Source organism: Pararge aegeria, chromosome 1 (assembly GCF_905163445.1).
Source record: "Pararge aegeria chromosome 1, ilParAegt1.1, whole genome shotgun sequence".
In the NCBI taxonomy this organism is placed as follows: domain Eukaryota; kingdom Metazoa; phylum Arthropoda; class Insecta; order Lepidoptera; family Nymphalidae; genus Pararge; species Pararge aegeria.
Window position 1 is genome coordinate 15,016,402 of NC_053180.1, and position 25,180 is coordinate 15,041,581.

Consider the following 25,180-nt stretch of genomic DNA (forward strand, 5'->3'; position numbering starts at 1 on the left):
ATGATGATGATTATGATGATGATGATGATGATGGTGATGATGTAGATGATGATGATGATGGTGATGATAATGAATATGAAGATGATGATCTCATGTTTCCTGCAGTTTCTGTGATAATTTTATCGGCTGAGTGTGTGCTGAAAGAACTGGTGACAAGACAAAAAGTTTTTGTATGACTAGGTATGTGCTAAATCAGTTTGAAAATAAATATTGAGAAGGTCGCGAGAATACGCTTCGGTTTAATCCAAAATTTGTTTGAGGGTATTATTCACTTTCTATCTTGCGCTTATACGTGCTTCACGATATTAAAGTACGCGTTTTATGAGATTTTTTTTCTTTGTTTATTATTCCACCTTGTTTCAAATACTTTATGGAGGTCTTGTTTATTTTAATACTTTACTTGTTCTGCATAATAAAGGACTATTATGGTTGAATTTAAGAACGTTGAACCTTCTATTTTTATTCCAACGGAGTCCTTTGATTGACATTTATAAAATTAGGAGCGATATTAACTATTTTTTTAGGTATTTTATGTGCGAAGTGATTTTTAATCACTTAATAATGTTATATAACTGAGAAACGAACTTACCGTGTTGACAGTTTTTATCTCCGGTTTGTGGAAAAGGTATCTTCTCAACTTTATCCCTCAAATAGCTGTTGCCTGCATTCTTCGTCCGCTTCAATTGCGGTCTTGTCAAATCCCGTAGAAAACGTTTGTTTTTCTGGTATAAAAAGTACTCTATGTTACACTCAGTTTTTTCAACTAACTTTTTGCTAAAAAATTACTAGTAAGTTGGAGGCTTAGTAAGGGCGTAAAGTTATTACAAACACACTTACGTATTTACAACATTAGTATGGATTAATTTATTTAACTATTGAAAACTAACCAGCCCAAAATTATCTACTTGTAAAACAGCTGTAAACATATTCCCCGAAATTGAAGGCAGAATTTAGTAATCTGGATGTTCTAGTTAAATAAATAAACCTAGTTATTACCAATAAGGTGCCGCTCTTAATATCATGATAAACGTAGGGCAGGTTTCTTATACTTTGTTGGGTTGGTGTGATGGGGCGATAATAATAATAACTTTCTGTTTCCATGTGGTTTATTCAGCTTACATTGCGTAGCGGGTTCCCCCAGTGGTCGCTTGGTAGGGATTGGATACGCGTCCTGCCTTCGTTTACAAGGCTACGCGTCACTGCTTCAAGAAATCCCGGGATCGCTATCCCCAGCAGAACCTCAAAATCAGTTCCATGATTTATAAGTTATCACTCACACTAGATTTGTAAAAAAAAACTGTTAAAAACAGCATAAAAATATATTAGTACGTACACTACGTGAATTTATCGGTTGCTTGCAACTTCATCTGTGTGGAATTCATGATTTCCCGTAAGTTTGGAAAGTTCCCTGAGATGCCTATGCCCTTCTCCAGAGAGAAAGCTACAGGAAAATTTACAATTGCCTTATGATCAGTTGCTAGTTTATTGGATTATGGCTACTCGGTAAAGAAATGTGCAATAAAGAGTAGATAGTATTTGACTCTTTTATAGCTTATATAAGTAAAGCTGCAGTATACAAAAAGTTCCAAAATTACTTCTCACAAAAGCATCATAATATAAGCAATTTCGTAATAAAGAGGTGTACTTCTGGCAAGGTCATTAATCTTCGGTGTAGGCGGCGAAAGATTAATTAGAAATATTTATCGAAAGCTCTAAATCTTTTTGGCTGTTCCCTGGATTGGACAAATCAATTAATCAATACAAATATAGAACATTACCTATGTGTTGCATGATGTGAAATATTTTCTCCGCATGCTATGATTCATCATTTGATTGTAAACAACAAAGAAATTATTTGTAGCTCACTAATATTGTTGCGTTAATTCAATATACAACGAATGAGGGGAAAGAATTGTTTAAATGCAATATAACACATTAGTATGAATATTGAAAACTTCTATAGTAATATGCTTTCTTTATGTATATAATTATGTTTGAAATGTATTTAGCTTACTGAACTATGTTTAGGAGCTCGGGTAAAGGGTAATAATGAAGTCACTTCATTTGTTATAACTCTCTTCAATCTGCGTGTTCGCCGTATGTACATCGCAGTGTACCGATTGCAACTCTCGTGTAAAAATATAAAATTTTCCACTACCCACCAGACAAAATTCCAAAGAGCTAAACTATTGTCTGGTAGGTTCTGAAAATTAACTATATTTCTAGCTCAAACCGAGAATCGAACCAGGATATTGTAATTTACACTGAACATGTTGATAACTATACAAAAGGTGCAATCAAAGCAAACGTCGTTGCACCAAATCGGGTATTACCGGAAAACACAAATAAAATGACATTTTCTTTAAATGAATCCTAGCTAGATCGATTTATCGCCCCCGAAACAACCGTATACAAAATTTCATGAAGATCGTTGGAGCCGATTCCGAGATCCCAATTATATATAAACAAGAATTGCTCGTTTTAAGATATAAGATAATATTTTGACAATAAACTTCAATATATACATTATCGCATCAAGCGGTGATAGCCTAGTGGGTAAGGCTTCGGCTATTCCTTCGTGGAGACCGAGTTCGAGCCACGGTACTCACCACTAACTTTTCGGAGTTATGCGCGTTTTTAATTTAAGCTTGATAAATTTTTACTATTAAAATAAACGGCCACGGCCGGACGACTCGCTGTATCAGCAACAGGAGTGTTGCGCTATGCATGTGTCACTACATATGTAGCTAACTTTAAGTGATTTACTGTTTATTATCCTCTAGATGTGAAGATCTTAAAAAAACAAAAATGTAACCACCCTGAGAACAATGTTAAAAATTATATAAGGAAAAGGAATGATGTCAATCGCTTTATCACGTATAGCATATATATATAGTAAGCATCAAATAACGAGCTTCTTTTAGTTTAATAAAAGACTGGCCAGCCTTAGTTATCCGCTACTTAGTATTTCATTGTTCTTACTGACAGTGCAAACTTAATTTGGATATAAAATGTTCATAAAACTCTGCTCATTTAACTCGAGGTATTTTTTTGTGCAGAAGCAAAAGCAAAAGTCCTCGGACCCGCAGACCTGTATGTAAAGACTGGCAGCCTGCTATCTCTCACATGTATCCTGAGTCAGGGCCCACACGACTTGGGGACAATATTTTGGTATAAGGGTAAGTCATGCAATTGAATTTATAAAGTAAACCAAATCTTATTTTACTTTTGCTTTACCATTAAACCATTTTCTGTTTCATTGCTAAGGTAATTTTTCAAAAATCCTTTTGTAGCAACAGCCATTAGTCTCAAATCCTTTAACGGTAAATGTCTATGCTCTAATCAGTTCGACCTAATTCACATTTTAGATCTCTTTCCCAGTTAAAACAAAAGAGAAACTTATGAACTGGCAATCCAAGCTATTTTTTTAAATTTTATAAACGTAGTTTTTAGACTGACGTAGTTAAAATAGTATAATTTATTTTAATTCATTTAATTGTTTTAATATATCTCAAATATTATTTAGTAGTTCAAAAGTTAAATTATTTTCACGAGTTGAAAAAATATCATTTCTATATTTCATTAGCGAACCACAGAAAAACGTTTCGGGCAATAAAAATAAGTCTAATAACATTTTTCTTTCCAAACGGATCCAATTATCTGTACCAAATAACTTTTTATCAAAAAAATAATGTGCACTAATTGCTTCGGCCCACTTTCTATTTCAGAGAATCTTTTCCGCTAGCACGTAACCCTTTTAAATTTATTCGATTGCGGCAATCCAATTTCGAACTACTATAATCTATTTTTATACCATTTAACAAAACCGTTTTTTGGTCATTAATTTTATACGAACACGAATCTTCTGGCACAATGCCGGTTTCTACTTATGTCGTTATAGATGGATAAGAAGTTTGATAATTTTAAGTAGATATTAAATAAATCGTAAGAACTTTTGAGAAGTAACATGAATAAATACCATTAAATTTGTGTTCCATTTGAAAAATATTTCTTTGATCTTTTACCTTGACTCGTTTACCTGAAATAGTATTTTTTTACTGTAACTAAGACTTACTTTATTTCTTGAATTGCACAGAATTCAATATACCACAATGTTCATCCATTTAATACTTTTATAAGGGGTGAATTTAAAGCATTAATTGTTACAGAACACGTATCATCTGGCATATTGCCTATTTGTTACTATCGGTGTAAAAGTGTACCGTTCTGGTAGTTATGTCCCTTTATCCGTTCTCTATTACTCTTTAACCAGACTGAACAATTTTTCAATTGTCTGCCATATTTCCGATTCGATAACTTTCCCATTACAGTCGCGGCGTTTTAAGTGCATTTAAACTGTTCGGTTTATGAGCGAGCTTGCACTGGAACAATAAAATATTGCTATATTAAGCGTTTCCAATTTTAGCATTTGTGTTAATTATTTTGGTTAATTTTTATAGATATTATAATTCTTATTTTACTTCGTCAACATGAACTTCATTAATTTATTATGTAACGTTAAATGGGCTATCGTCCCTTTAGCAAAATTATGTCTCGATGTCCGCCTTTACGTCGGGATTTCCATCAAATTCTGTTAGCCAATATCTGACTATTTAATTACAACTTGTCATTTAAGATACGCGACAGGTCACTCAAGAGAAATTGGGTAAAGTAACCAAAGTCAAAACCAACGGGATTTGACCAAGCGATAACTGGCATTTATCTGTTCATCTACTGATATAAAACTTTTTGGATCTCTAGACTTGTGCCTCTTACTTCTTGCGCCTGCTTACTAAAACCAAAAAAACAGCCAAAAAATATCAGCGTAAAATGTACATAAAATAATAAAATTCCACAGTATAAAGTTTGATAAGAATAGCGCGAGATAATGATTATTATTTAAATGTTATATATAATTGGTACCCGAACTCAGACGAATGAGGAGGAATGAAAATTCCTTCTCGTGCTGGAATTAGTTATTAGCACGACGAGGAGTAGTTTTATGTAGTAGTATGCTTTATTTTCTCTTCCAGCTGTTTTTCAAACGAGGCATTTCTGGGATAACTTGTTGATATTAAAGTATCTAAGCCACGAGCTCGATCTCGCCGTTGTATCCCGTCACTTGACGCTACCGTGTTTAGCCGTACCGTGTTTATGGCAAACCTTTAAAAATGTAGATTGTTTATCGTTGAGTTATTAAGTAGGTTTTCTGTATAAAATGAAACAAAATTGAGAACATGAGTGTAACATTGGGGAAATTTCACAGGATCAAAATTAATAGAATATAAGGAAGTGGAGGCAAATGAAGTAGTTGAAGAGCCGAGAATTCGCTTGAAGACAGAGTGGACGGAGCAACTAACGTCAAGATTAACGATCGACAAGCTTCTGCCCACTGACAGCGGGAATTATAGCTGCGTGCCGACCATGGCTGAAGCCGCCTCCGTCAATGTACATGTTATAAACGGTAGAGTATCTTCGACGTATTATCTAATTTTTTTTTTATTTACTACGTAGGCATTTATTGTTGTGCCATTTTAGCAGGAACGTTATTCACCGATGTTATATCGTATTCCGAAGTATTGGAATGTATAATAATCATGCATGCGTATAAATGCTGCGTAGTACTGGTAGAGTATTTAGTAGTAAAAGTTTTGTAAGTGGATAAAAAAATAAAGAGAATTCTTGCTGTTGAAGTAACTACTACGGTATAGTTATGGTTCCACTATCATCAGCCTGCAACTTCGTATGCGTTTTGAGAGAGAACTAAAAATGTGAGGATAGTAAAAAATAATAATACAGCAATGATAATAGTGCGGTAGTTGATATAGCCAATCACCATTCTACATTTTAGCCAAGTCGGTTCAGCCTTCGTGGTGTAGAGGACCGACCAAAAATCCGAGCACACAAAATTACTCGTTTTGTTTTGAATATTTATTACATGGATTTATATGGCCTAGCTTTTGGCCTATTAGATATTTGATATCACACTACCTTTAATATACTCCTCACTTGTATTTTGAAATTACTAAGATTGCTTTTAAAGGGTTACTACAAATATGATAGATTACTCAATGTATTTGTGTAAGTAAATAGCACTTAAAACAAATCTACTTACGGCGTATCTTCAAAGGCATCAATACCTATTGTGAATAGGATGATAAATATGTACAGAAAAGTTACCTACACGAAAACTCGGTTTTTTGCCCGGACTTTGTATAAAGACTTATGTTCTTCGATGAGATTCAGGAAAAGTTTGTATAGATAATATAGTAGAGATATTATGGGAAAGCGGATTCCAGCTATGGAATATTATGGGCTTACGTGATAACTTAGTTTTTGTTAGCTTATTTCGGATAAAATAATAGTTATGAATGTAACATGGATTTTGTTTTGGTAGAAAATATATTATTATAGAGATGTTATTGCACAATACAACATTTTATTTAGTCGTAGCTGGTCGAAATCGAAATTTAAAATTGTTGTTTCGTGTACCGATATTAATCAACCTACATTACTTCAAAGCTCACTACTTTACCGCCATCCAAAATCTTACTCAATATTATAAGATTTAAACACGATTGGGTTTTATTGTTACCATGTCACAGTCTATAAATACTACTTATAAGTGCAATTAACACCCCAAATTATTTAACGTTTTAATTACAATATAATTTCTCTTTAATTGTTGATCGATGTCAAGTTATGAAGCGTGTCTAACCCCAAGCATGCATGACAACTTATAATATACCAATATCTCGATGGATGGAATAATGTCATCTACTCGTATATTCATCTATGAAGTCGTTGACTTGAGAGCCAAATTATAAATTCCCAGAAAGACCTGAGCCGAAATTCCTGTGCATCAAAAGTATAGTAAACTACCATACGTTAGAACTGGAAATTCAACGTGCTAAAATTTGTTCAATCAATTAATCAATAAATCAACAGTCCAATGCTGGACTAAGTCATCTCTCTACGGGTTCACCCATAATCACAACGTTCGGAAGACGGGTTGGTGATCGCAGAAGGTGCTAGTAGTAGTAGCACAGAGAATGCTGCCCTCTCTCCGTTTTATTCCCTAAGTCGCTTCTCAGCTAGAAAATTTAAATTTAAATGAAAAAAATGAAAGATTATAATAAAATAAATGGAGAAAATCCAAATGACTTCAAAATCTTTAACTTCATTGAAAGTTAAGTTTTAGTTTTCGTTCAGTCTTATTTAAAAAAAATCAAATTACAGGATCCTGGTAAATTTTTAGCTCTTTGTGAAGTTTCATTTAATTGGCCTTGATGAGCGAAATTTACTTTATTCTATTTAAATACTAAATGAAGATTAGGTATAGGTCATTATTAAAATGAGGCGGGCTGATATTCCAAACTGCTACTTTATTGCAAAAGATTTAGCTATAATCGTTAGGAATAAGGTAGCAGTGCTATGCAATGCTAAATCGCATTATGATCTGAAATGCTAAATCGGTGTTTCGATGCTCTGAAAGAGGAAGCCTTTGGGCCAGCAGTGCGTTAATAAGCAGACGATGCTCATGCGTTTATTCAAAGAATGAAAATAGAAAAAGTAGATAATATTTAAAATGTTTTTTCACAGGTGAACACCCAGCTGCGATGCAGCATGGAAATGCGAACACCGCTTCACCCTGTGCACTGTCAGTTAATCTCCTCATTTCTCTGTATTGCACACTTGCTACTCTCTACACGAACACAGTGGACGGCTTCAGATGAAAGTTAAATAAAATAATAAATTGAAAATTGTAAATTATATAGATTATTTCGTTAGTATTTGGCGTGAAACGTTTAGTGTTAAAAAACTAAAAATAACCGTAAACAGTTGTGAATTTAATTGTTAATACAACAGATTGTGAACAATTTTCACAAGAGGGTTCCAAAAAAACAGGTTCACGATACAGCACAAACTTCTAAATATAAATGCTCATTTTAAACATTAAACGTTTCGCATTGAATCGACGTCAGATTGTAAAAAAAAAACATTTTGTATGGAAATAAAACTTGCAGAGCCATACTCGAAATTATTCTTTATACAAGACGATTTAATTAACGATGATTCTGTCAAAACGTCTGTCTGTATCTTGTGTTAAAAAATTATATTATTTTAATTATGTTGGCGTTGTCTGTGATATAATACCCAAGCAGAGGATTACCATTTATTAAAATAAAATGTATGAGAAGGGTATGGCTAGGATTTATTTGATTACAGCTGCCAAGTGTCATTCTTATTCTGACGATTTGTTGGTTTTATTTAAATACAAGCAAAGCCGAAAAACTATAATATCTCTGGAAATGGTGACATTTTACACTCTTAGAAAAGTGACTTTAAAAAATTAAATATGAAAGTTGTATTATGTAACACTAATGAAAATATTAATGCATTCAGCTCATTTCTACCTGTTTGATCGAAACTGAAAACTGGATGGATTGAAAAAGTTGCCGATGTAAGACAAACAAATAGTCACCGTGTTTAGTATAACATGTTTCATATGAATCGGTATAACATCCCAACTAAATCGCTTAAAGTATAGCCGTCTATCTAAATACAATGATAAGGCGCGCAACAGACAAATAGATATGATTCAAATTCCGAATGAAAAAAAAAATGTGAAATCTTCTTATCTATAAGTTATTTTTATTTATCAAATGTTTTATACTTTTCCTGAAGTACGGCTCTGTCTTAAGTACGCGAGTGATTTTAAAAGCGATTGTCAATAATATTAAAATAGAAAATGATTTAATGAAAATGATTTCATAAAAATGAAATAATTTTATAAATATTGAAGTGAAATAATGTTATGATAATTTATAGTATCAGTCGATATAGGTATAGATTTTAATAGATTTTTCATTATTTTCATGGTCGAATCTTATCAGACTGAGTATAATAATAAGTTAGAATCGAAATTTGTGTATAATTTGACCTCGTCTCAATTTTTTTTCAATCATAAATTTCTGATTTCTCCGTTCACTTACGAAATATATTTAACCGACTTAAAAAGAGTAACAACACACTTCCTAATTTCGATCATAAGCTTTGTTACTCTTAAGCTTTCTTACTCCATAACTTGTACCATTTCTGTTACTTTTTTAAATATACTTTGTTGATGCTGCCATTTAAAGGGTCTTGAATATTTACTTTAGAAGCTGCCTTAAATCAAAAGAAATAAATATTATATGAACCCCAACCTGATAAAGCATCAGGTGTCCTAGATATTATAAGCCATATAATATTTACTGGTATTTGGTTTCGTAAAATATAAACATGACACTAAAATTACTTAAGTATTATTTAACGGTAACCAAAGACGGATCAATAAGAGTTCAACCGCCAAAGTCAATCTATATGGTATTTTCAGGTTAGGTTTATTTAATTTTTCAGGCATGTTTTTTATATCAAAACGAAAACAGTACGAAGGATTCAATTTGAATGGGTTCGGGAGCTAAGCCCATACTCATACCCTCGACCTTATGTTCCTTAGAGCTGGTGTTGTGACAACTTCGGAAGTCGTATATAATGCGCTCATGTGTTTAAACTTAGCTAGCGCGATAGGGTCTTCCGTTTTCCATGTTGTGTTAATCACTTTTTAGGTATTATTTACACTTTATAGATAGCTATAGTAGGTATGATTATTTTAGTTTTAAGATTAATTTAGATTATTCTGGTGACTTGGGTAATTTAAATAAGGTTTAAATACAATAATGAATATAACTTTTGTACTTATATCCACAATACGTCAGAACTTTTTACCAAATTTAACCAAATTTTCTTTAAAAGAAGGAAGAAGGTTCAAAGAGTATTTGCTTGTACAGCCATAGGCATACTTAATAACAACTGAAATTGTCTACCGACTGTATTCAAAGTATTATTTTAATTTATGAAACAAAAGGTAAGATGAACATAAAAATAATGAGATACCCGATAGCATGGTTAAAAATAATCGCTATTTCCTTTATCCTGTTTCTTTGCAAAGAGTAATGTCAAAATATATTTTACAGGCAGTAATGATTTATTATTATTACAGTTAAATATAACCGTTGAAATTATTCCCGTTGTTTAAAGTAAAATAGACACATTCCGATTCGAATGAGCTTAAAGAAATCTATCATTTTGAATGAATTTTAATTCAATAATGTAATAAGTATTCGGTAATATAATTTAAGGTGCATTCACATCAGACGTCATGGGTAAGGGCCTACTCAAATAATAAAATACCTTACCGCGTGGCCGTAGTGCTGCACCCATCAGACATGTTTATTTGGCGTATATAATAAATATATGTAGTTGGCAATTTTGGTATACAATTGTTATTTTCATCTTCTAAATACTTCTTATATTTGGAATAAGCCGCGCTGCTCTTACTTAGAACATGATGACTTATTGAAATGCGCCTTTAATCTATTATTTTTAAAATTTATTATATAAGAAATTTGCACACGTTAATTAATAAAGAAATCATAAAACTTATAACATAAAATAGTATTAAAATTATGGACCTACTCACAAACAATAAAACCAAATTATAAAAGCAGTATTTTACACTAAATTAGTGAAATTATAAAGGTGAATTTTCTGTAAATATTATCTATGTTAACAATGTTAATAAATTAAACCACTGAATACTGTTCAACATAGCACCAAAGTTTAATTGTAGTTAATTTGCTAGAGGATTATTATTAGAATTATTTATTAAATTGTAAGATAATTTGTAAATATAATGTACATAGTAAATTTTTAATAATATAATATTATAATTTACGGTAACATTGTTTTTGCACTCATCGAATGAAATGGAAATTTTAATTATGAAAATAAAGTAGGCAGTAACAGAGAAGGGTTATGTAACAAATAGATTTAAGGTAAACTTTGACAAATAAATATAGTAAATATTTTTACTGACTTTTATTATTCATTCGATAGTCTATCAAGCGGTATAGCTGAACTAAATAACATTACATACTTAATTAATTATTTAAAGTACAATAATTACCATTGTGAAAAGGTACGTATATTCACAAATAAAAATGTTAAGTTCAAAATAGCAATACCAAAACAATAAACTGAGTAAGCTTCAGGCAGCCGCTTAGGTCTGCGAAAATATTACAACGCAACATTTAAATGAGTTTAAGAGATCTCTACCAGTGACTCTAGGCAGTAGTAGAGTTTGAGAGAGGAAGAGAATTTTTTGCTACAGTAATAAAAACAAGAAACATACACATGTATATATTACATATAAATAAATAACAAAAAAATATAATTATAAAATATCTTTTACAACTAATTACAGCCCTAGTGCGGATATTATGTGGAGTTTAAATGCGTTTGGAAATATTACACAGTATTCTCAGGTATTCCGGGTTTCCTCACGGTGTTTTCCATCGCCGTTAAAACAAGCGATATTTTAGTTACTTAAATTAAAAACGAACGTAACTCCGCAGTTAGAGATACGAGTATGTGATGGGGATCGAACTTGCTTCCCCGAAAAGCACCTAAAGCCCTTAACACTATCACCGCTCTGAATATATGACCGATCTATGATATATATATATATATATATATATATATATAATAGAGTAGTCTCTAATTTAACCTCGTAGACTCTAATCTCGTTAACCGAAGTAAAAAAAATACAAAAAATATATTCGGGGACGAAATACTTGAAACATTGCGGGTTCGGCCACGGATAAAAAAATACACAGTATCTACTTATAACAAATAGTACTCTGAGTTCGTTGCCAACTTAATAAAAAAAATACCGACATCGATATAAACTATAAACAGAGATATTATTTTTTAAAAAATACTGCAAGGTAAGTGTTTCAAAGGCCTGCTGTTAGAATTTTCTTCAGTATTTTACCTACTGGTTGGTAAACAACATTAAAGCTTTAAGATGGCAATAATTACAATATCAAAGATTTAGTTAAGTATGTTATAGTTATTGTTTGCCGCATTCTGAAAACCGCAAGTTTATGCTATTATATATAATACATGCTATTCGCAAAATATAGGCAAATATATACGGATTTATATTCAAAAGACAGCAAAGTCTCGTAATAAAATAGTATCATAAAACCCTCAATATAGTCCCCATATCCGATAAGCTACGTACGCTATTTGAAAATATAATGCCGAATAATATGGAATCTTAAACAGTCAGCTTGGTTCTACAGGGAACTTCTAAAATCAAGTACATACGTCATCAATAGCCTATAACAGTTCACTACTGGACTTAAGACCTCTCCCAACCAGAGGGTTGGCCCAATCACCACGCTGGGCAGATGGTAGTAGAAGAACGCTGCTGTCCGTTTTTCATTATATTCTCTTAGTCGTCTCGTACGACACCCGCGGAACGAAGAGCGGTGATGATATTCGATGATGGTGAACTGAATGCAGTTCATCAATTATTAGTTGTTTTTCTTTTTGTCTAGATTTACCATAGTACTTAAATATGTACTAATTGTGTTCGTTTGTTTTTTTTCTTTTTTTTTATTTGTTTTCTAATTTTTAATTAAAATTCCTAACTTTTAATTTATTTATAAAATAACGCAACGGGCGATGCTGTTATTTGCTCAGTTTGATATTGGAGCAGAATGAAAAATTGCCCATAAAGAGGTTGCCAAAAGCTGAGTTTATTAATAAAGTGGTAATTGCTTAGTTCAATATTAATGAATAAATGAATGAATACACTTTTATTGTGCACCAAAGAAAAAAAGTAGTTACAGAGATATAAATACGGAATAAGAGAGTATATTTTGGTGGCCTTATCGCTACATAGAGATTTCTTCAAGGCAACCAAAGGCGTAAATATGGTAATAAAAATGCGACTATCTTGAATTAATTTTATTAAACATAGCTAACAACAACTTTGAACTATTAAAAATCGATCCATCCATCGGTAGCTACGATGTCACAGAAAAACACACGCACACATTCACAGACACATCAAAATAACAATGAGTATGTAGTTTTTGCGTTAGAGGTAAAAAACAAAATATTTAGGCAATTTTTATAATAGGCAAAGCTAATATAATAAAAGCATAATAATATGTTTCCAAATTCAAAAGCTGGGTCTAGCTGTCATTGAATTCAATAACCTCCTACTTACAAGAGCGCACTTCAAAGCGCTAGAAGGGACGGCAAATCGATGCAGTCAAATCACAGATATTATTACACAAATTGCATGCAATCTGAATATCATACGTACACCATACATATAAATGTCCATCTCAGATCACTTAACATTGATTATGCATTCGTTTAACGTACTCTGCTGCTATAGTAGTAGCTGGTATAGTATTACGAGAACATAAACTCATATAATATATATTAAGAACTTGTGTCTCGCCATCATGAAGCAGTATAAAACAACGTAATCATTAGTTATGAATAACTATACCTGTTTTTGAAGTGAAACTTCTTTAGAATCATTGTGCCTTCAAACCGGATGCAACGGAAAAACTACAGGTAAGGGACACAAATACAAAAATGTATAGGATTCAGTCGGCGAGAGAGTGAGATAGAACCAGAAAGAAGAAAGTTTTAGTATACGGGTGTTGTTTGTTCATGAAATTTTATTTGAGTCAATCATATCTTTGATAAAAGAACTTTAAAATTATACAAAAAACTAAAGTTAAAAAAAAAAAACGCGCACGCAATGCACTATTGAGTTATATTGTATTGCTTTATCTTATAATAATTATTGAAGGGAAATTAGAACTGTTGTGATATTAAACTAGATGTAACGCAATGCTTCAAGAAAGAGACAGATTTATAGACACATGTATGGGGAATGAGATAGAATACATGACACATATTGTTTCGTATTTAAGTTACCAATGAAACCGAATAAAATCCAGATAAAGAAACAAACACATAAATGTATAGGACAGAGTGAGATAGAAAACATATATACATTTTTTTACTATTCTAGTTACTATAGAAACTAAATAATAAACCTTACGTTTATCCTAATAGTTATGATTCTCTACATCCACCTCAATCTCTCGTAGGCGATTTGCAGAAGTTACACTTCTGCCGTGTGTAAATAAATTGCACAGGATTTTTTTATAGTTATGATAAATGAACGAAGCAGGTGACCCGAGTAAAAAAACTATGGCCAATAACAGAGCAACACTTAAGGGTATGCAAGAACACGGTCTATAAAGTACCACTCGTGTCCATCAACCTGAGGCGTAGGTGTTAAGGCTTATATACCTGTAATAACGTAGACAACAACCCTCTAAGATCGAGACACAGCAATGTTGACTGGCAGCAGGAAAAAGCAAGACCCCGGAGAAGCTCTGGCACAATAAGCTACAATTAGCACTACTAACGTAATAGCTAGTTAATTCTTATAACTGTACGCATCAAAAAATAAATATTCGTTACTTTGCAAGTTAAGTGATTTCGATGGTAAAGCCATGGAGTCCTTAATCTGAAACTGGATGGGTGACTTGTATAACCGACCTTTACCTTTTATCTGTGGCAATCAGTTCATTTAAAGTTTCAATAAATAATAAAATAAATATACTACTACAATACACACATCGCCAGCCAACCAAAGTAAGCATATCTCGTATTTGTGACAGATGACTGATGAAAATAAACATAAATTCAAGAATAATATACATAAATACTTATTATATACAGGTAAACACCCAGACACCGATAAATATTCATGCTCATCACACAAACATTTCCCACTCGTGGGAATCGTACTCATGGCCTTGTACTCAGAAAGCATGCTGCCCCACTGCACCAATCGGCCAGTTTATATTACTAAAACTTAGCCAAACTTCCATTAAAGCATTGTGGGCTTATTAAGCTCGATATCTTTTTGGGAAAAAAGCTTTGCACAACTGCAGTTTTTCACCACCTTTCAAATAGCGCTTATAGAAGTAACGTTGATAATCTAAAAATATATAGTGCTACTTATATAATGAAAGATTTATATAATTTTTGTTATCAAATATCATTAATAATAATAACACATTACCATATTATTATGCGATGCAAAATACTCAATACATATATATACGTCATGCTTAGGTGTTCGCAAATTACAATTTCGAATCCCACTTAGCTTTGCATACGTTTAACATATTCAAGTTTGTGTACCTATTTTATTATTATTAGAATTAGTTGAAAATCTATTTTCCACGTGTGGGTGTTAACTATAATATTATGAATATTTTCTGCGTAACACAATGTAAATATATTTATGAAAATCTTTTCGAGTTATTCTGAATATACTTTTATGTTATTTCAATGTTAAGGAGTCTACATACAGTCCGCCGACCCGCCGCCTCGGCTTTTTTCGGTTTGTTTGTTGACGGCTTTAGGTCTTGTGAATAAGTTTGAAAACTGTACGAGCCTATTAGTTGTGCCAATGTGTTAGCGGAAAATCGCAAATAAGTCCCAGACAAGTTGACAACATCTCGCCGGCAAGCACGCGCGGGTTCTAGTCACCGACAAGATTTTCTCAAAGCGTAGCACACCGAGTTGCCAGACTGAATCGGTGGATCAGCTCTTAATTGTGGTCATTATAATACATGAAAAAAAACATCCACAATCCACACAGATTTGTCTAGTTTACACGTATTATAGCAAATGAGTTCATTGGGTTTCACACATTCACGATGTTTTCCTTCACCGTTGAAGCAAGCTACATTTAAATTGCTTTAAACGCACCAAACTGCCGCAGAGTAGCGCACGGCAGGAAGCAGTGGCGGTAGCTAAAGGAGGCCTTTGCCAACAGGCAATCCGAAACGCGTAGCAATATAAATTAATAATTTAAGTACATAATTTTAACTCAATATTAATGTAAAACGATACCTAACCTAACGAATCAATATATTAATGTTTATTAAATTTAAAAGAATTAAAATGTTTATTAGTATATATGAAGAGACATTGTGGAATCAAAGGCTATTTTATTTATTTTATTTTATTTAAACGCACATAACTTAAGAAAGAGGTTCGAGCTGGGATGGCAGTGCTTCCGCTCCCGTAATCGCTTAACCGCGGATAGGAATTGTGTAATCTCCGTTTAACGGTTTTCTGTAAACTAATATAGAAAGTGATATTCAAAAGGTATGGGAGTGCAGCTTAATTTTAGCACTCCGACAGCTAACCTCGAGCGTTAAACACAAATTGCGAGCTTTTATCCTTGGGAGTTTCAGAGATGAAATTCCATTTACCATCATCATCAGTATGCAATAATTTATAATACGTTGATGACAATAATTTTATTTTAATGAAAGACGCTTTCAATGGGGAAAAAATTTAATATAAAACATCTGTCATAACTCCTCAATTTGTGAAAGCAATTTTACCTTTTTAAAAAGCCCCATTGTACCTGTACCATTGTGAGATTGGACTTCCAAATTATTTCCACGGTATTGAACGAGCTTTGACTCTGAAGTGGAAGTCAAATATTCGTTAGGGGAAAGCCCATTGTATAATAATACATTGCTACACCGTCAGGCAACACGTACAGCCCCGCCCTTTAAAGCTTTTGTAATCGTATACAGGCACCAAAACACGGGACGGACTCATCAGACAAAATTCAGATACAATATCCAGGTCTAAACAGAAACGATGATAACCCAGTGGAATTAGACTTCAACTTCGAGAATCCCAGCACGCAGAGGTTTAACTTTTCTAAATTATGTGCGTTCTAAGCAATTAAAATATCACTTGTTTAAACAGTAAAGGAAAACATCGCGAGGAAACCTGCATATCTGAGAGTTCTCGATAATGATCTCAGAGGCATGTGTAGTACACGAATCTTCACTGGGCCTATACTATAACGGCTTTAACTCCTACTCATTGTGGGAGGAGACTCGTGCCCTGTATTATATGACGATTATGATGATCAAGGTCTATAATATGCTTCAGTAAAACAATTATTTATACTGGGACAACAATCCCATATGGGTGCTGGATGTGCGGATTGTTAAAAATACGATGATAATTCAACTCAAACTTGCAAGTAGTTCTGTGCCCTTGAGGTAAATCAAGTGTAGAAAAGTGATACACAATACGTAATTTTTGCTACACTTAAGCTAAAATGTTTTCTCTTTGAATCTCTATAAGAGACATTCCACCTTTTTTCCCTCAAGCATACGGCCCTGATAAGGGAAACAGTGGTTAGGTGGGCTTAAAACGTTATGTATTCCTTGATATACTATCATAGCCTGACTACGGGATAAACTAGTATAGTCACTCCGCTCTGATAGGTTTTGACCCACGGGTCAGGTTTTAGCGGGTCCCATAGCCTAAGCCAAGCCACTTAAGAAAACGCTGCCCTTTAACAGCGACGAAACCTTCTAAGTCCAAACTCATCCCACAATCCGATAACTCGTGAGAAGGCCGGCCAACGCTGTTTGGTCCGCGGCACTCAGTGCGACTCCCTCGAGAACGTTGATGAGACTTCCCTATGAAGCACTGCCACCTTTGCATATTTCACCTTCTCGCAGAGGTTTTCCGCGCTACCTTAAGATCCATCTGTTTATTGTCGGTTGGGAGGTATTGTTAGTCATGTAAGTCTAGTTATTAGTATAGCCATTTAAATTGAAAATCGATATGTTAAAGTAAAGTTTCTCGTATTTTTTCCTCATACAAAATATAATTTAAGTTAATATTATATTATAATTAAAATTTGATTTGACCAAAACAATACAGCAATCCAATCTTACAATGCGGTAAGTACAATAGAACCTTTTAAAAGGTGAAATTACTCCCACAAATTGAAAACACACAAAAGATGTTTTGCCAATATTAAAATATTTCCGGCGGTACTCGTCCCGAAGTCCCGCAGAATGGAAATGCTTTAGAGGTTTGTGTATTTTTTTTTATCACTTTTTCTTTAACAGGTTTGACATTTAAGCGTTGAATCATAATAATTTTCCGGTGATCTATATTATGTTTAGAAAGCCAATAAGTTCAACTAGTTTTGTAAAGAAAATTCAATAGTGACCTTAATTTCATCTTACTGAGTGGATGGAAACTTATTTCTGAGTGGATTTTGCCTGGAGAGATCTTAGATCAAGATCAAGACTGAACGCGAACCGTACTGGACTATACAGGACTGGGCTAGATAACACTTCACCTTGGTGAAATATAGCGTATGTCTTACCCGTACAATGCTTGGCTAAAAAGTGAGTATTACGACTTAACTAATCTTTAATTTACTACCTAATAATAAAAATAATAGTAGCTCCCCGGATGAGATGTCACAAATAGTTTTACTTCTACTAGTTAGAAGGAGAATTTAGTGTATGTCAATTTCGACAAACAGTTATTGTTAAATTTAGATTCTGCAATTATCTGATGCAAATTGTAAGCTAGGGATATTCCTACTATTTTATATGAAGCGTTAGCGGTCACGCCCCCAAATAATATGTTGTGCGTATAAAGAAACGATAAGTCTTAAGTCAGTGGGTTACTGATGTCTACTGAGGAGTTCTGTTCACTATCTCTAATAATATTTAACAGATCTTAAATAAATTTTGGCATAGCTATACCTATGATACATCCTTTCAAATAGAAAAATATCTTTGAAATCAGTAGAGATATGACAGAGTTATTGTATAAAGTCGTCTAAATCTTTCATCCCCTACCCCTCAAAAACCCTATTGTTTTTCACATCAATATAAAACATCTTAAATGTAAACCCGGAGTAGTGTCTAACTTAAGTTAAATTTAGTTATTGAACTTAAATTAAAAAAAAACCGAGATTTAAGCTTCCCGTGATTTATTAAAAGTATTCAACCACCCATTTCACTCATTAGGGGTGGAATTTCAAACATCTTTTCTTAGTTACCTACACTTTATAAAGAATAAAGGTCCTCGATTTTTTTTTTCTAGTATTAGCAGCCCAAGCTTTGCGCAAATTTTTCAGTTGTATTGAACTCAAAAAGTGGATTTTAAAAAGTCCTTTCTTAGTGCGGGGTATGCACGTGTAATTAATGAAATCTATTGCCACAATTCCAAGTTTTTAACCCCATCGGTTTAGATTATGTTTAGACTTTGAATAATATACCTAGATGAAGCTTTTGAGGTTAAATTAAAAACAACTTAATTAATAAAAATCTGAAGATTTCTTATTTTCTAAATATTAATTTAATTGTATGAAGGAGGTAATTCACAAATTACATTTAATGAAAGTTATAAATTTATTAATTTAGGATAATTTTATAAAATTAGGAAAAACAAAAATTAATTTTCATTTATTTAAATCCAAAATATTGTATTTATAATTGTATAGAGTTGTTATTACATGTTTCAATTTTGTAATAAAGCTGCGGATGGTTGAGTAATACGCATATTTATTTACTTACGATAACAACAGCTATTTTTTAGAAGGTCTTTTTAAATAATGGTTCATATGTTCCAAATGTAATATTAAATAAATAGTACTCTATAGTGTTCGTTGCCTCAAACTTAGTGTACAGTTCGTAGGTATAGAAGATTGAAGGGTAAAGCACGATTTGAAACTTTTTCAGATTTTAGTCCACCCCTAATTACTCATATTAACTAATCAAATCGGCAACTAAGTTAAGTTACTCAATATATAGTATATTGAGTAACTTAAATTCAAGTTAGGATTTTCGCGCAACTAAATAAGTAATTTAGTAAAGCTATGTTCATACCAAGATCAACAGCGAAGTGCGTGTAATAATAAACAAAACCGTTCACTAGTTGAGACTATATTTTATAGTTATTACGTCCTACCCCACATCTAAGATGTAGCAACTATTATTTCATAATATTTTTTATACTGACGAAGTACATCGTGTATGTAATTAAAATGTAGAAAGAATATTATAAATGTAGCCACTCCTCGTAATTCTGATTTCAGAGTGTCTGTTGTTTACGTTTACGAGACAAGGACGTTCTTTCATTTAATTACACCCTCTTTATTTTCTCAGATAATTGACGTTTGTCTTTAATATTATTTCTTATTCTGCTCCAATATTAATTTAAAACCATTTTACCACATTTTTACCACGTTTTTAATAATTTGTTTTGAAGACCAAAGAACGTTACGTATGTTCAGGTTAAACATTGTAACTGATTTTAAACTAACTTCCTAATGACCTAGAGGTAGAAGTCATAATCATTGCTCAAGTTTTTATAAATTTCAAAATCCATATAAAAAATTTCGGAACCGACAGGATTTGAACCTGCGACTCTCTGGCAATCGCCGCCTGAGCGCTTTCTCCAATTAAGCTACGGCTCTCCTACCGTCGATGCCGAAATTAGTATATGCCTTTACATCAGTCATATGTTTATTATTATTTTTTAATATTCAGAGGTAGACTTTAGACTTATCATCAGGTGTGATTGCAGTCAAGCGTTCGTCTATAGACATGAAAAAAACAAAAAAAAAGACACAGCATGCAAGGCATTCAAGCGTACTTTCTGCAAACACCTTATTTTAATCAACAATACTGGTTGCTCTGATTTCCCATAAAAAAGTAAAATGAAGTCAAAACCCAAATAGTCTCATTTTATAACTGAACCCAATTGAACCTAAACCTGAACCACAAAAATAATGAAATTTTATTTTATTTTTCTAAATTTGTATTGAAATATGCCGAAATACTATAGATTTAGAGCTACGTCACCCACTCTTAAATTAAAACGAAGTAAAACGGACAATGAAAAGGAAGTTTTAGAAAAGTGAGTCATCATTAAAATATAAAAATTTGTATGGCCGAATATTCATTCCAATGTCCAAGAAAAAGTAGGTAGTTACTAATTAGTAGGGCAAGCTGAGGTGGCATTGCGTGCGTGCGTGTGTGTTCAGTAAGGTTGATTTAATTTGTTGTTATTGTTTAAAAGTAGGTATTTATTTTGAGATCACTATGCCCCAACATATTTTACTCTCCTAGTATTACGGGTTTCGTACCAAAACGGTATAATTGTGGACTTTGAAATTTTGTATGCCTTTACTTTGTAGCGTCATCTAGTAGGAAACGTTGCAGTTTCGATCTACTATTTCAAAGGTCCATATTACAATGAGACACGACAAGAGATAATTTTACTAGCTGTTGCCCGCGACTTCGTCTGCGTTCGTTTTCTGATGTGGCATTAAATTTAGTTGTAGATCTAAAAAAAAATTAAGTTACAGTATCGCTAAGCCTTACATGAGGGGTTTGCTGCTGTCCGCTTGTCTGTCTTTGGGCAAAATTAAACACATATTATAACCTCTTTAGTACAAAAATAATTATTTAAATCGGTTATAATTTATTGGAGTTATGGTGTAAAATCGCCAAACACTTATCCCCTCTCCCAAAGGAACCTAGCTTAATATCGAGATAAAAAGTATCCTATATTACTTCGAACACTTCCAAGAATATATGTACAAAGTTTAATGAGGATCGGTTAAGTAGTTTTTGCGTGAAAGGGTAGCAAACAAACTTACATTGACATTTTTAATATTAGTAGAGATTATTTTTATTAGTGTTTTTACCTATGCTTGGAGGAATTATAAATTTTTATAAATTTTAAAATGCATATAAAAAAAATTCAAGTGTAGGTAAAAACACTAATAAAAAAAAAAAAAATATTGCTCCAGTTATCGTAACTATCATCATTATCAACCCATTACCGACCCACTACAGGGTCTCCTCTTAGAATAGGAAAGGTTCAGACCGTAGTGCATCAAGCGGGCCCAGTATGGATTGATAGAAATTACACGCTTTTGAGAAAACTATGTAGAACTCTAAGACATGCATTTTCTCACGATGTTTTCCTTCAGCATTAATGCAAATGATAAGCATTTTAATTGTTTAAATTAAAAACGCATTTAATTCCAAAACGTTAGAGGTGCGTGCAGGGAATTATATCTAACTATGTCCCCGCGAAAATAAGTCCGAAGCTATCGCTGCATTTTTGAACAAAAGAATGATATTTTCTTTTAATTTATTGTTTACCTTTTCTTAGATTGAACATAAGGTAGTTTAAACAGAGAAAAAGAAAAGCTATTATTTATATAATATTATAACTACCATTTATGATTTTATGTTTTAACGGATTTTTCTATAATAGACTATCTAGGCACGTTTCGCTACAATACTCGAGCTTGCTCTGGAGATATTGACTACACAACGCACAATTATTTATGAACTTTTCTCGAAAAAGGGTTCGTGCAATACGAGCTGAATGTAGTATTTAAGCTTGAGTCTTAAAACCTCCCTAATATTATTTACAGTACAAATTTCATGTGGTTAAATAACGTAATAGGTAACTCCTAACATATCTACTGCCATCCTATTAGTATCTATCAATACATGTGTGTGGCGTGAAAAATAGAGTATTCAACGCGGGGCAATAATACCTTCGTATACATCGCTAGGCTAAGATCATTTCTAATATTTCGATTTTTTTTCGACGGCCGATTGGCGCAGTGGGGAGCAACCCTGCTGTGTGTGGATTCCTGATTGCCATGGGGTTGATTCCCACAACTGGAGAATGTTTTTCAGTGTCTGGTTGTTTATCTGTATAGTATAAGTATTTATATATATTATTCATAAAAATATTGAACCGTCGTCTTAGTACCCATGACAAAAGCTACGCTTACTTTGGGACTAGATGGCGATGAGTGCATCGTCGTAGTATATTTTTTATTTATTTATTCATTAAAAAACCTCACGAACCATTTGTAGATCCAGGAAAAGCTATCGAGAAAAATTTCCGATAGCTTTTCCTGGATACAGTATAATTTCCTGGATAAGGTATAAGTTTGTTGAATTCTATGAAGACTGGTAGGTACAGTAGTTAAGCTTTGGGTAACGAACAAATAGAATTCGTTCCGTCCGTTATTAACAACAGCTTGTTGTTGTGAAAATGATTCTATTGTCCGCTACTTCGTCTGCATTTATTTTGGGTTTTTAAATATCCCGCAGAAACACATTTTTCCCGGGATAAAATTTATTCTATGCCTGTTTTCAGGATGCTGACTAATTCTGTACCAAAATTTACCACGACAAGTTCATCTATATCGCTTCGCTTCGCTTTAGTTTAGGAGCACATAGCAAACACACTTTCACATTTATAATGTTAGATTCTTTAAATGTACGATTGGATGATTGTACGATATGAAAAATATTATAATTAAAGTTTAATCAAGTCAGTCCTCCAAGCGGTCAAATCGCTGTACATAACTTACACTGTTCTCCACTGTTCGGTGAATTTTTGAGATATTAAAATTGCCGCATGTCCTCATTTATCTAAAAAGATTTAGGTTCTCGGCCTTGCCCAAATTGCCTTACTCCCCATTTTCTTGTATCGTATATTTAGTAGTTAAATAAATATAGGAAGCGGGCGTATATTGTCGAAGTATAATTAGACGATATGTAAAAAAAAAAACTAAAACATAAAACATTAATACTCTACTAGCTCGTCCGGAGAAGTCAATTGGCCATCAAATCCATACTATCCATACTGATATTATAAATGCGAAAGTGTGTTTGTTTGTCCATCAATAACGCAGTGACAGAGCAATGGATTGATGGGAATTTTTGCATAAATATAGTTTATGGGCCGGAGAGTGATATAGGCTACTTTATATCCTGGGAAAATTTAAGATACGTGGGAAGATACGCTTACGTTTACGTTGTCCGTAAATCACGCACCAACATGATGTGTTGAGCTATAAAATTACTGTAACAATAAACAATGTGTATTAAAAGACGTGCTAAACATGTTTCACTTAAAAAATCACGTCATAGCTATATCCCCTATATGAGTAATGCCTAAATAAGTAACGGCTAACCTAAGGAGATTCCTAGGCATACATCTACCGTTCACAGATGGTAATCACCTGGTGAGGCATGAGGCATTCGATTTAGACGATGCCTAGGTTCAGTGAAAACGGTCATTATACACTATGCGGTGTATGAATAAGTATATTGACACATAAAAAACTATATCACAGTGAATAATGAAATAAAAATGATTTACTTTTAAAACATTTGGATTTCGTAAAGCAAAATGCTAAACTGCATTGTAGTCGTATTTATTTAGATAAAGATTTTTGGTAATAATTCCGTTGTTTTACAACAAAAAGTTAAAATGATTTGCCCAATCTCCCTAATAATATTAGTTCAAAGTTAAGCTGGGATAGGAACAAAATGAGCTTAAAATATGACAGTGGAGTATAAGATCATTACCTATTCCCTTCCAAGGTGCCCAAACTTTTCACCTCTGCTGCATTTTTAATAATTTGCACAAAAAAGTGTAATAAGCCACGGCGAGGGCCATGCTCGCAAAAAGTTCCGCTTCAAAATCGTATTTCCTTCATCTACATTTTATTAACCACGAACAATCTCTCTTGTGAAACTTTGGCAAGCGGTGATTGAATTTTTTTTTTTTTTTATAAAAAGTTTCTAGAGGCTTACGCTTCCAAGCATTGAAAACAGTGTTGGAGAAATTATATTTTTTTCACTATAGCTACGCTCTTCATCACCACTTCATCATTCATTTTTGTAGTATTTATGGACTAATTTTTATTTTTGTAGATCACATTTAAACAATACGCATTATTTGACAGTATCGCTTGTATCCTATTTTACCCACAATTTTTTATAAAAATTATAAGTTGTCGCTGGTTACTAACCATTTAAAAAATATATAATACGGGGCACTTCGTTGCAGATTTTCTTTTATTTATAGTTATATATTAATTAAAGGACTAACCATGTAGTAAGTATTTGGTAAGTTATAAAACAGAGCAACACATAGCAGGGCCTGCAAGAAACACATTCTGCAGCGAACCGCCCAGTGTCCGTTAACCCACCGTGCCCACCTGTAAGTTACCCGATGGTAAGTTAAAAACCATCGCTGAGCAACACAAAGTGTAATGGCAACAGGGAATTCAAGGACCATATTCTACAAAGGGGCGCTCTGTGTCCATCAGGTCTGAGTCGGTATTAATGCTCATGTGCCTGTAATTACACCGGCATTCAGACCGAAACATAGCAATGCTGCTTGCCATCTGCTGTCATAAGCATGGCTGTAGTTCTTCCCAGAACGAGCTCTGTCTCAAGAAAGTCCTAATAAATTGTCAAAGGCATAGAGGGGTACAAAGAGTCCAAGCAAAGAGAGGATCTGTGTTATACAAACGTAATATCGCCATATCGGCCTAGCA

General features: G+C 33.1%; 1 protein-coding gene across 2 annotated transcripts in view; it reads left to right on the plus strand.

The window, feature by feature from the left end:
* The window catches only part of LOC120626688 (zwei Ig domain protein zig-8-like), a 194,139-nt gene extending 185,515 nt beyond the window's left edge, over window positions 1–8,624 (plus strand). The window contains exons 6-8 of one of the 2 annotated variants that reach the window (XM_039894309.1): window positions 3,060–3,179; window positions 5,267–5,464; window positions 7,603–8,624. In XM_039894309.1, the coding sequence (XP_039750243.1) occupies window positions 3,060–3,179; window positions 5,267–5,464; window positions 7,603–7,736 (452 nt within the window). In that variant the 3' untranslated portion in view covers window positions 7,737–8,624. The remainder of the gene's footprint in view (window positions 1–3,059; window positions 3,180–5,266; window positions 5,465–7,602) is intronic. The other variant, XM_039894318.1, reaches the window with a different exon arrangement.
* The last annotated feature ends 16,556 nt before the right edge of the window (window positions 8,625–25,180 follow it).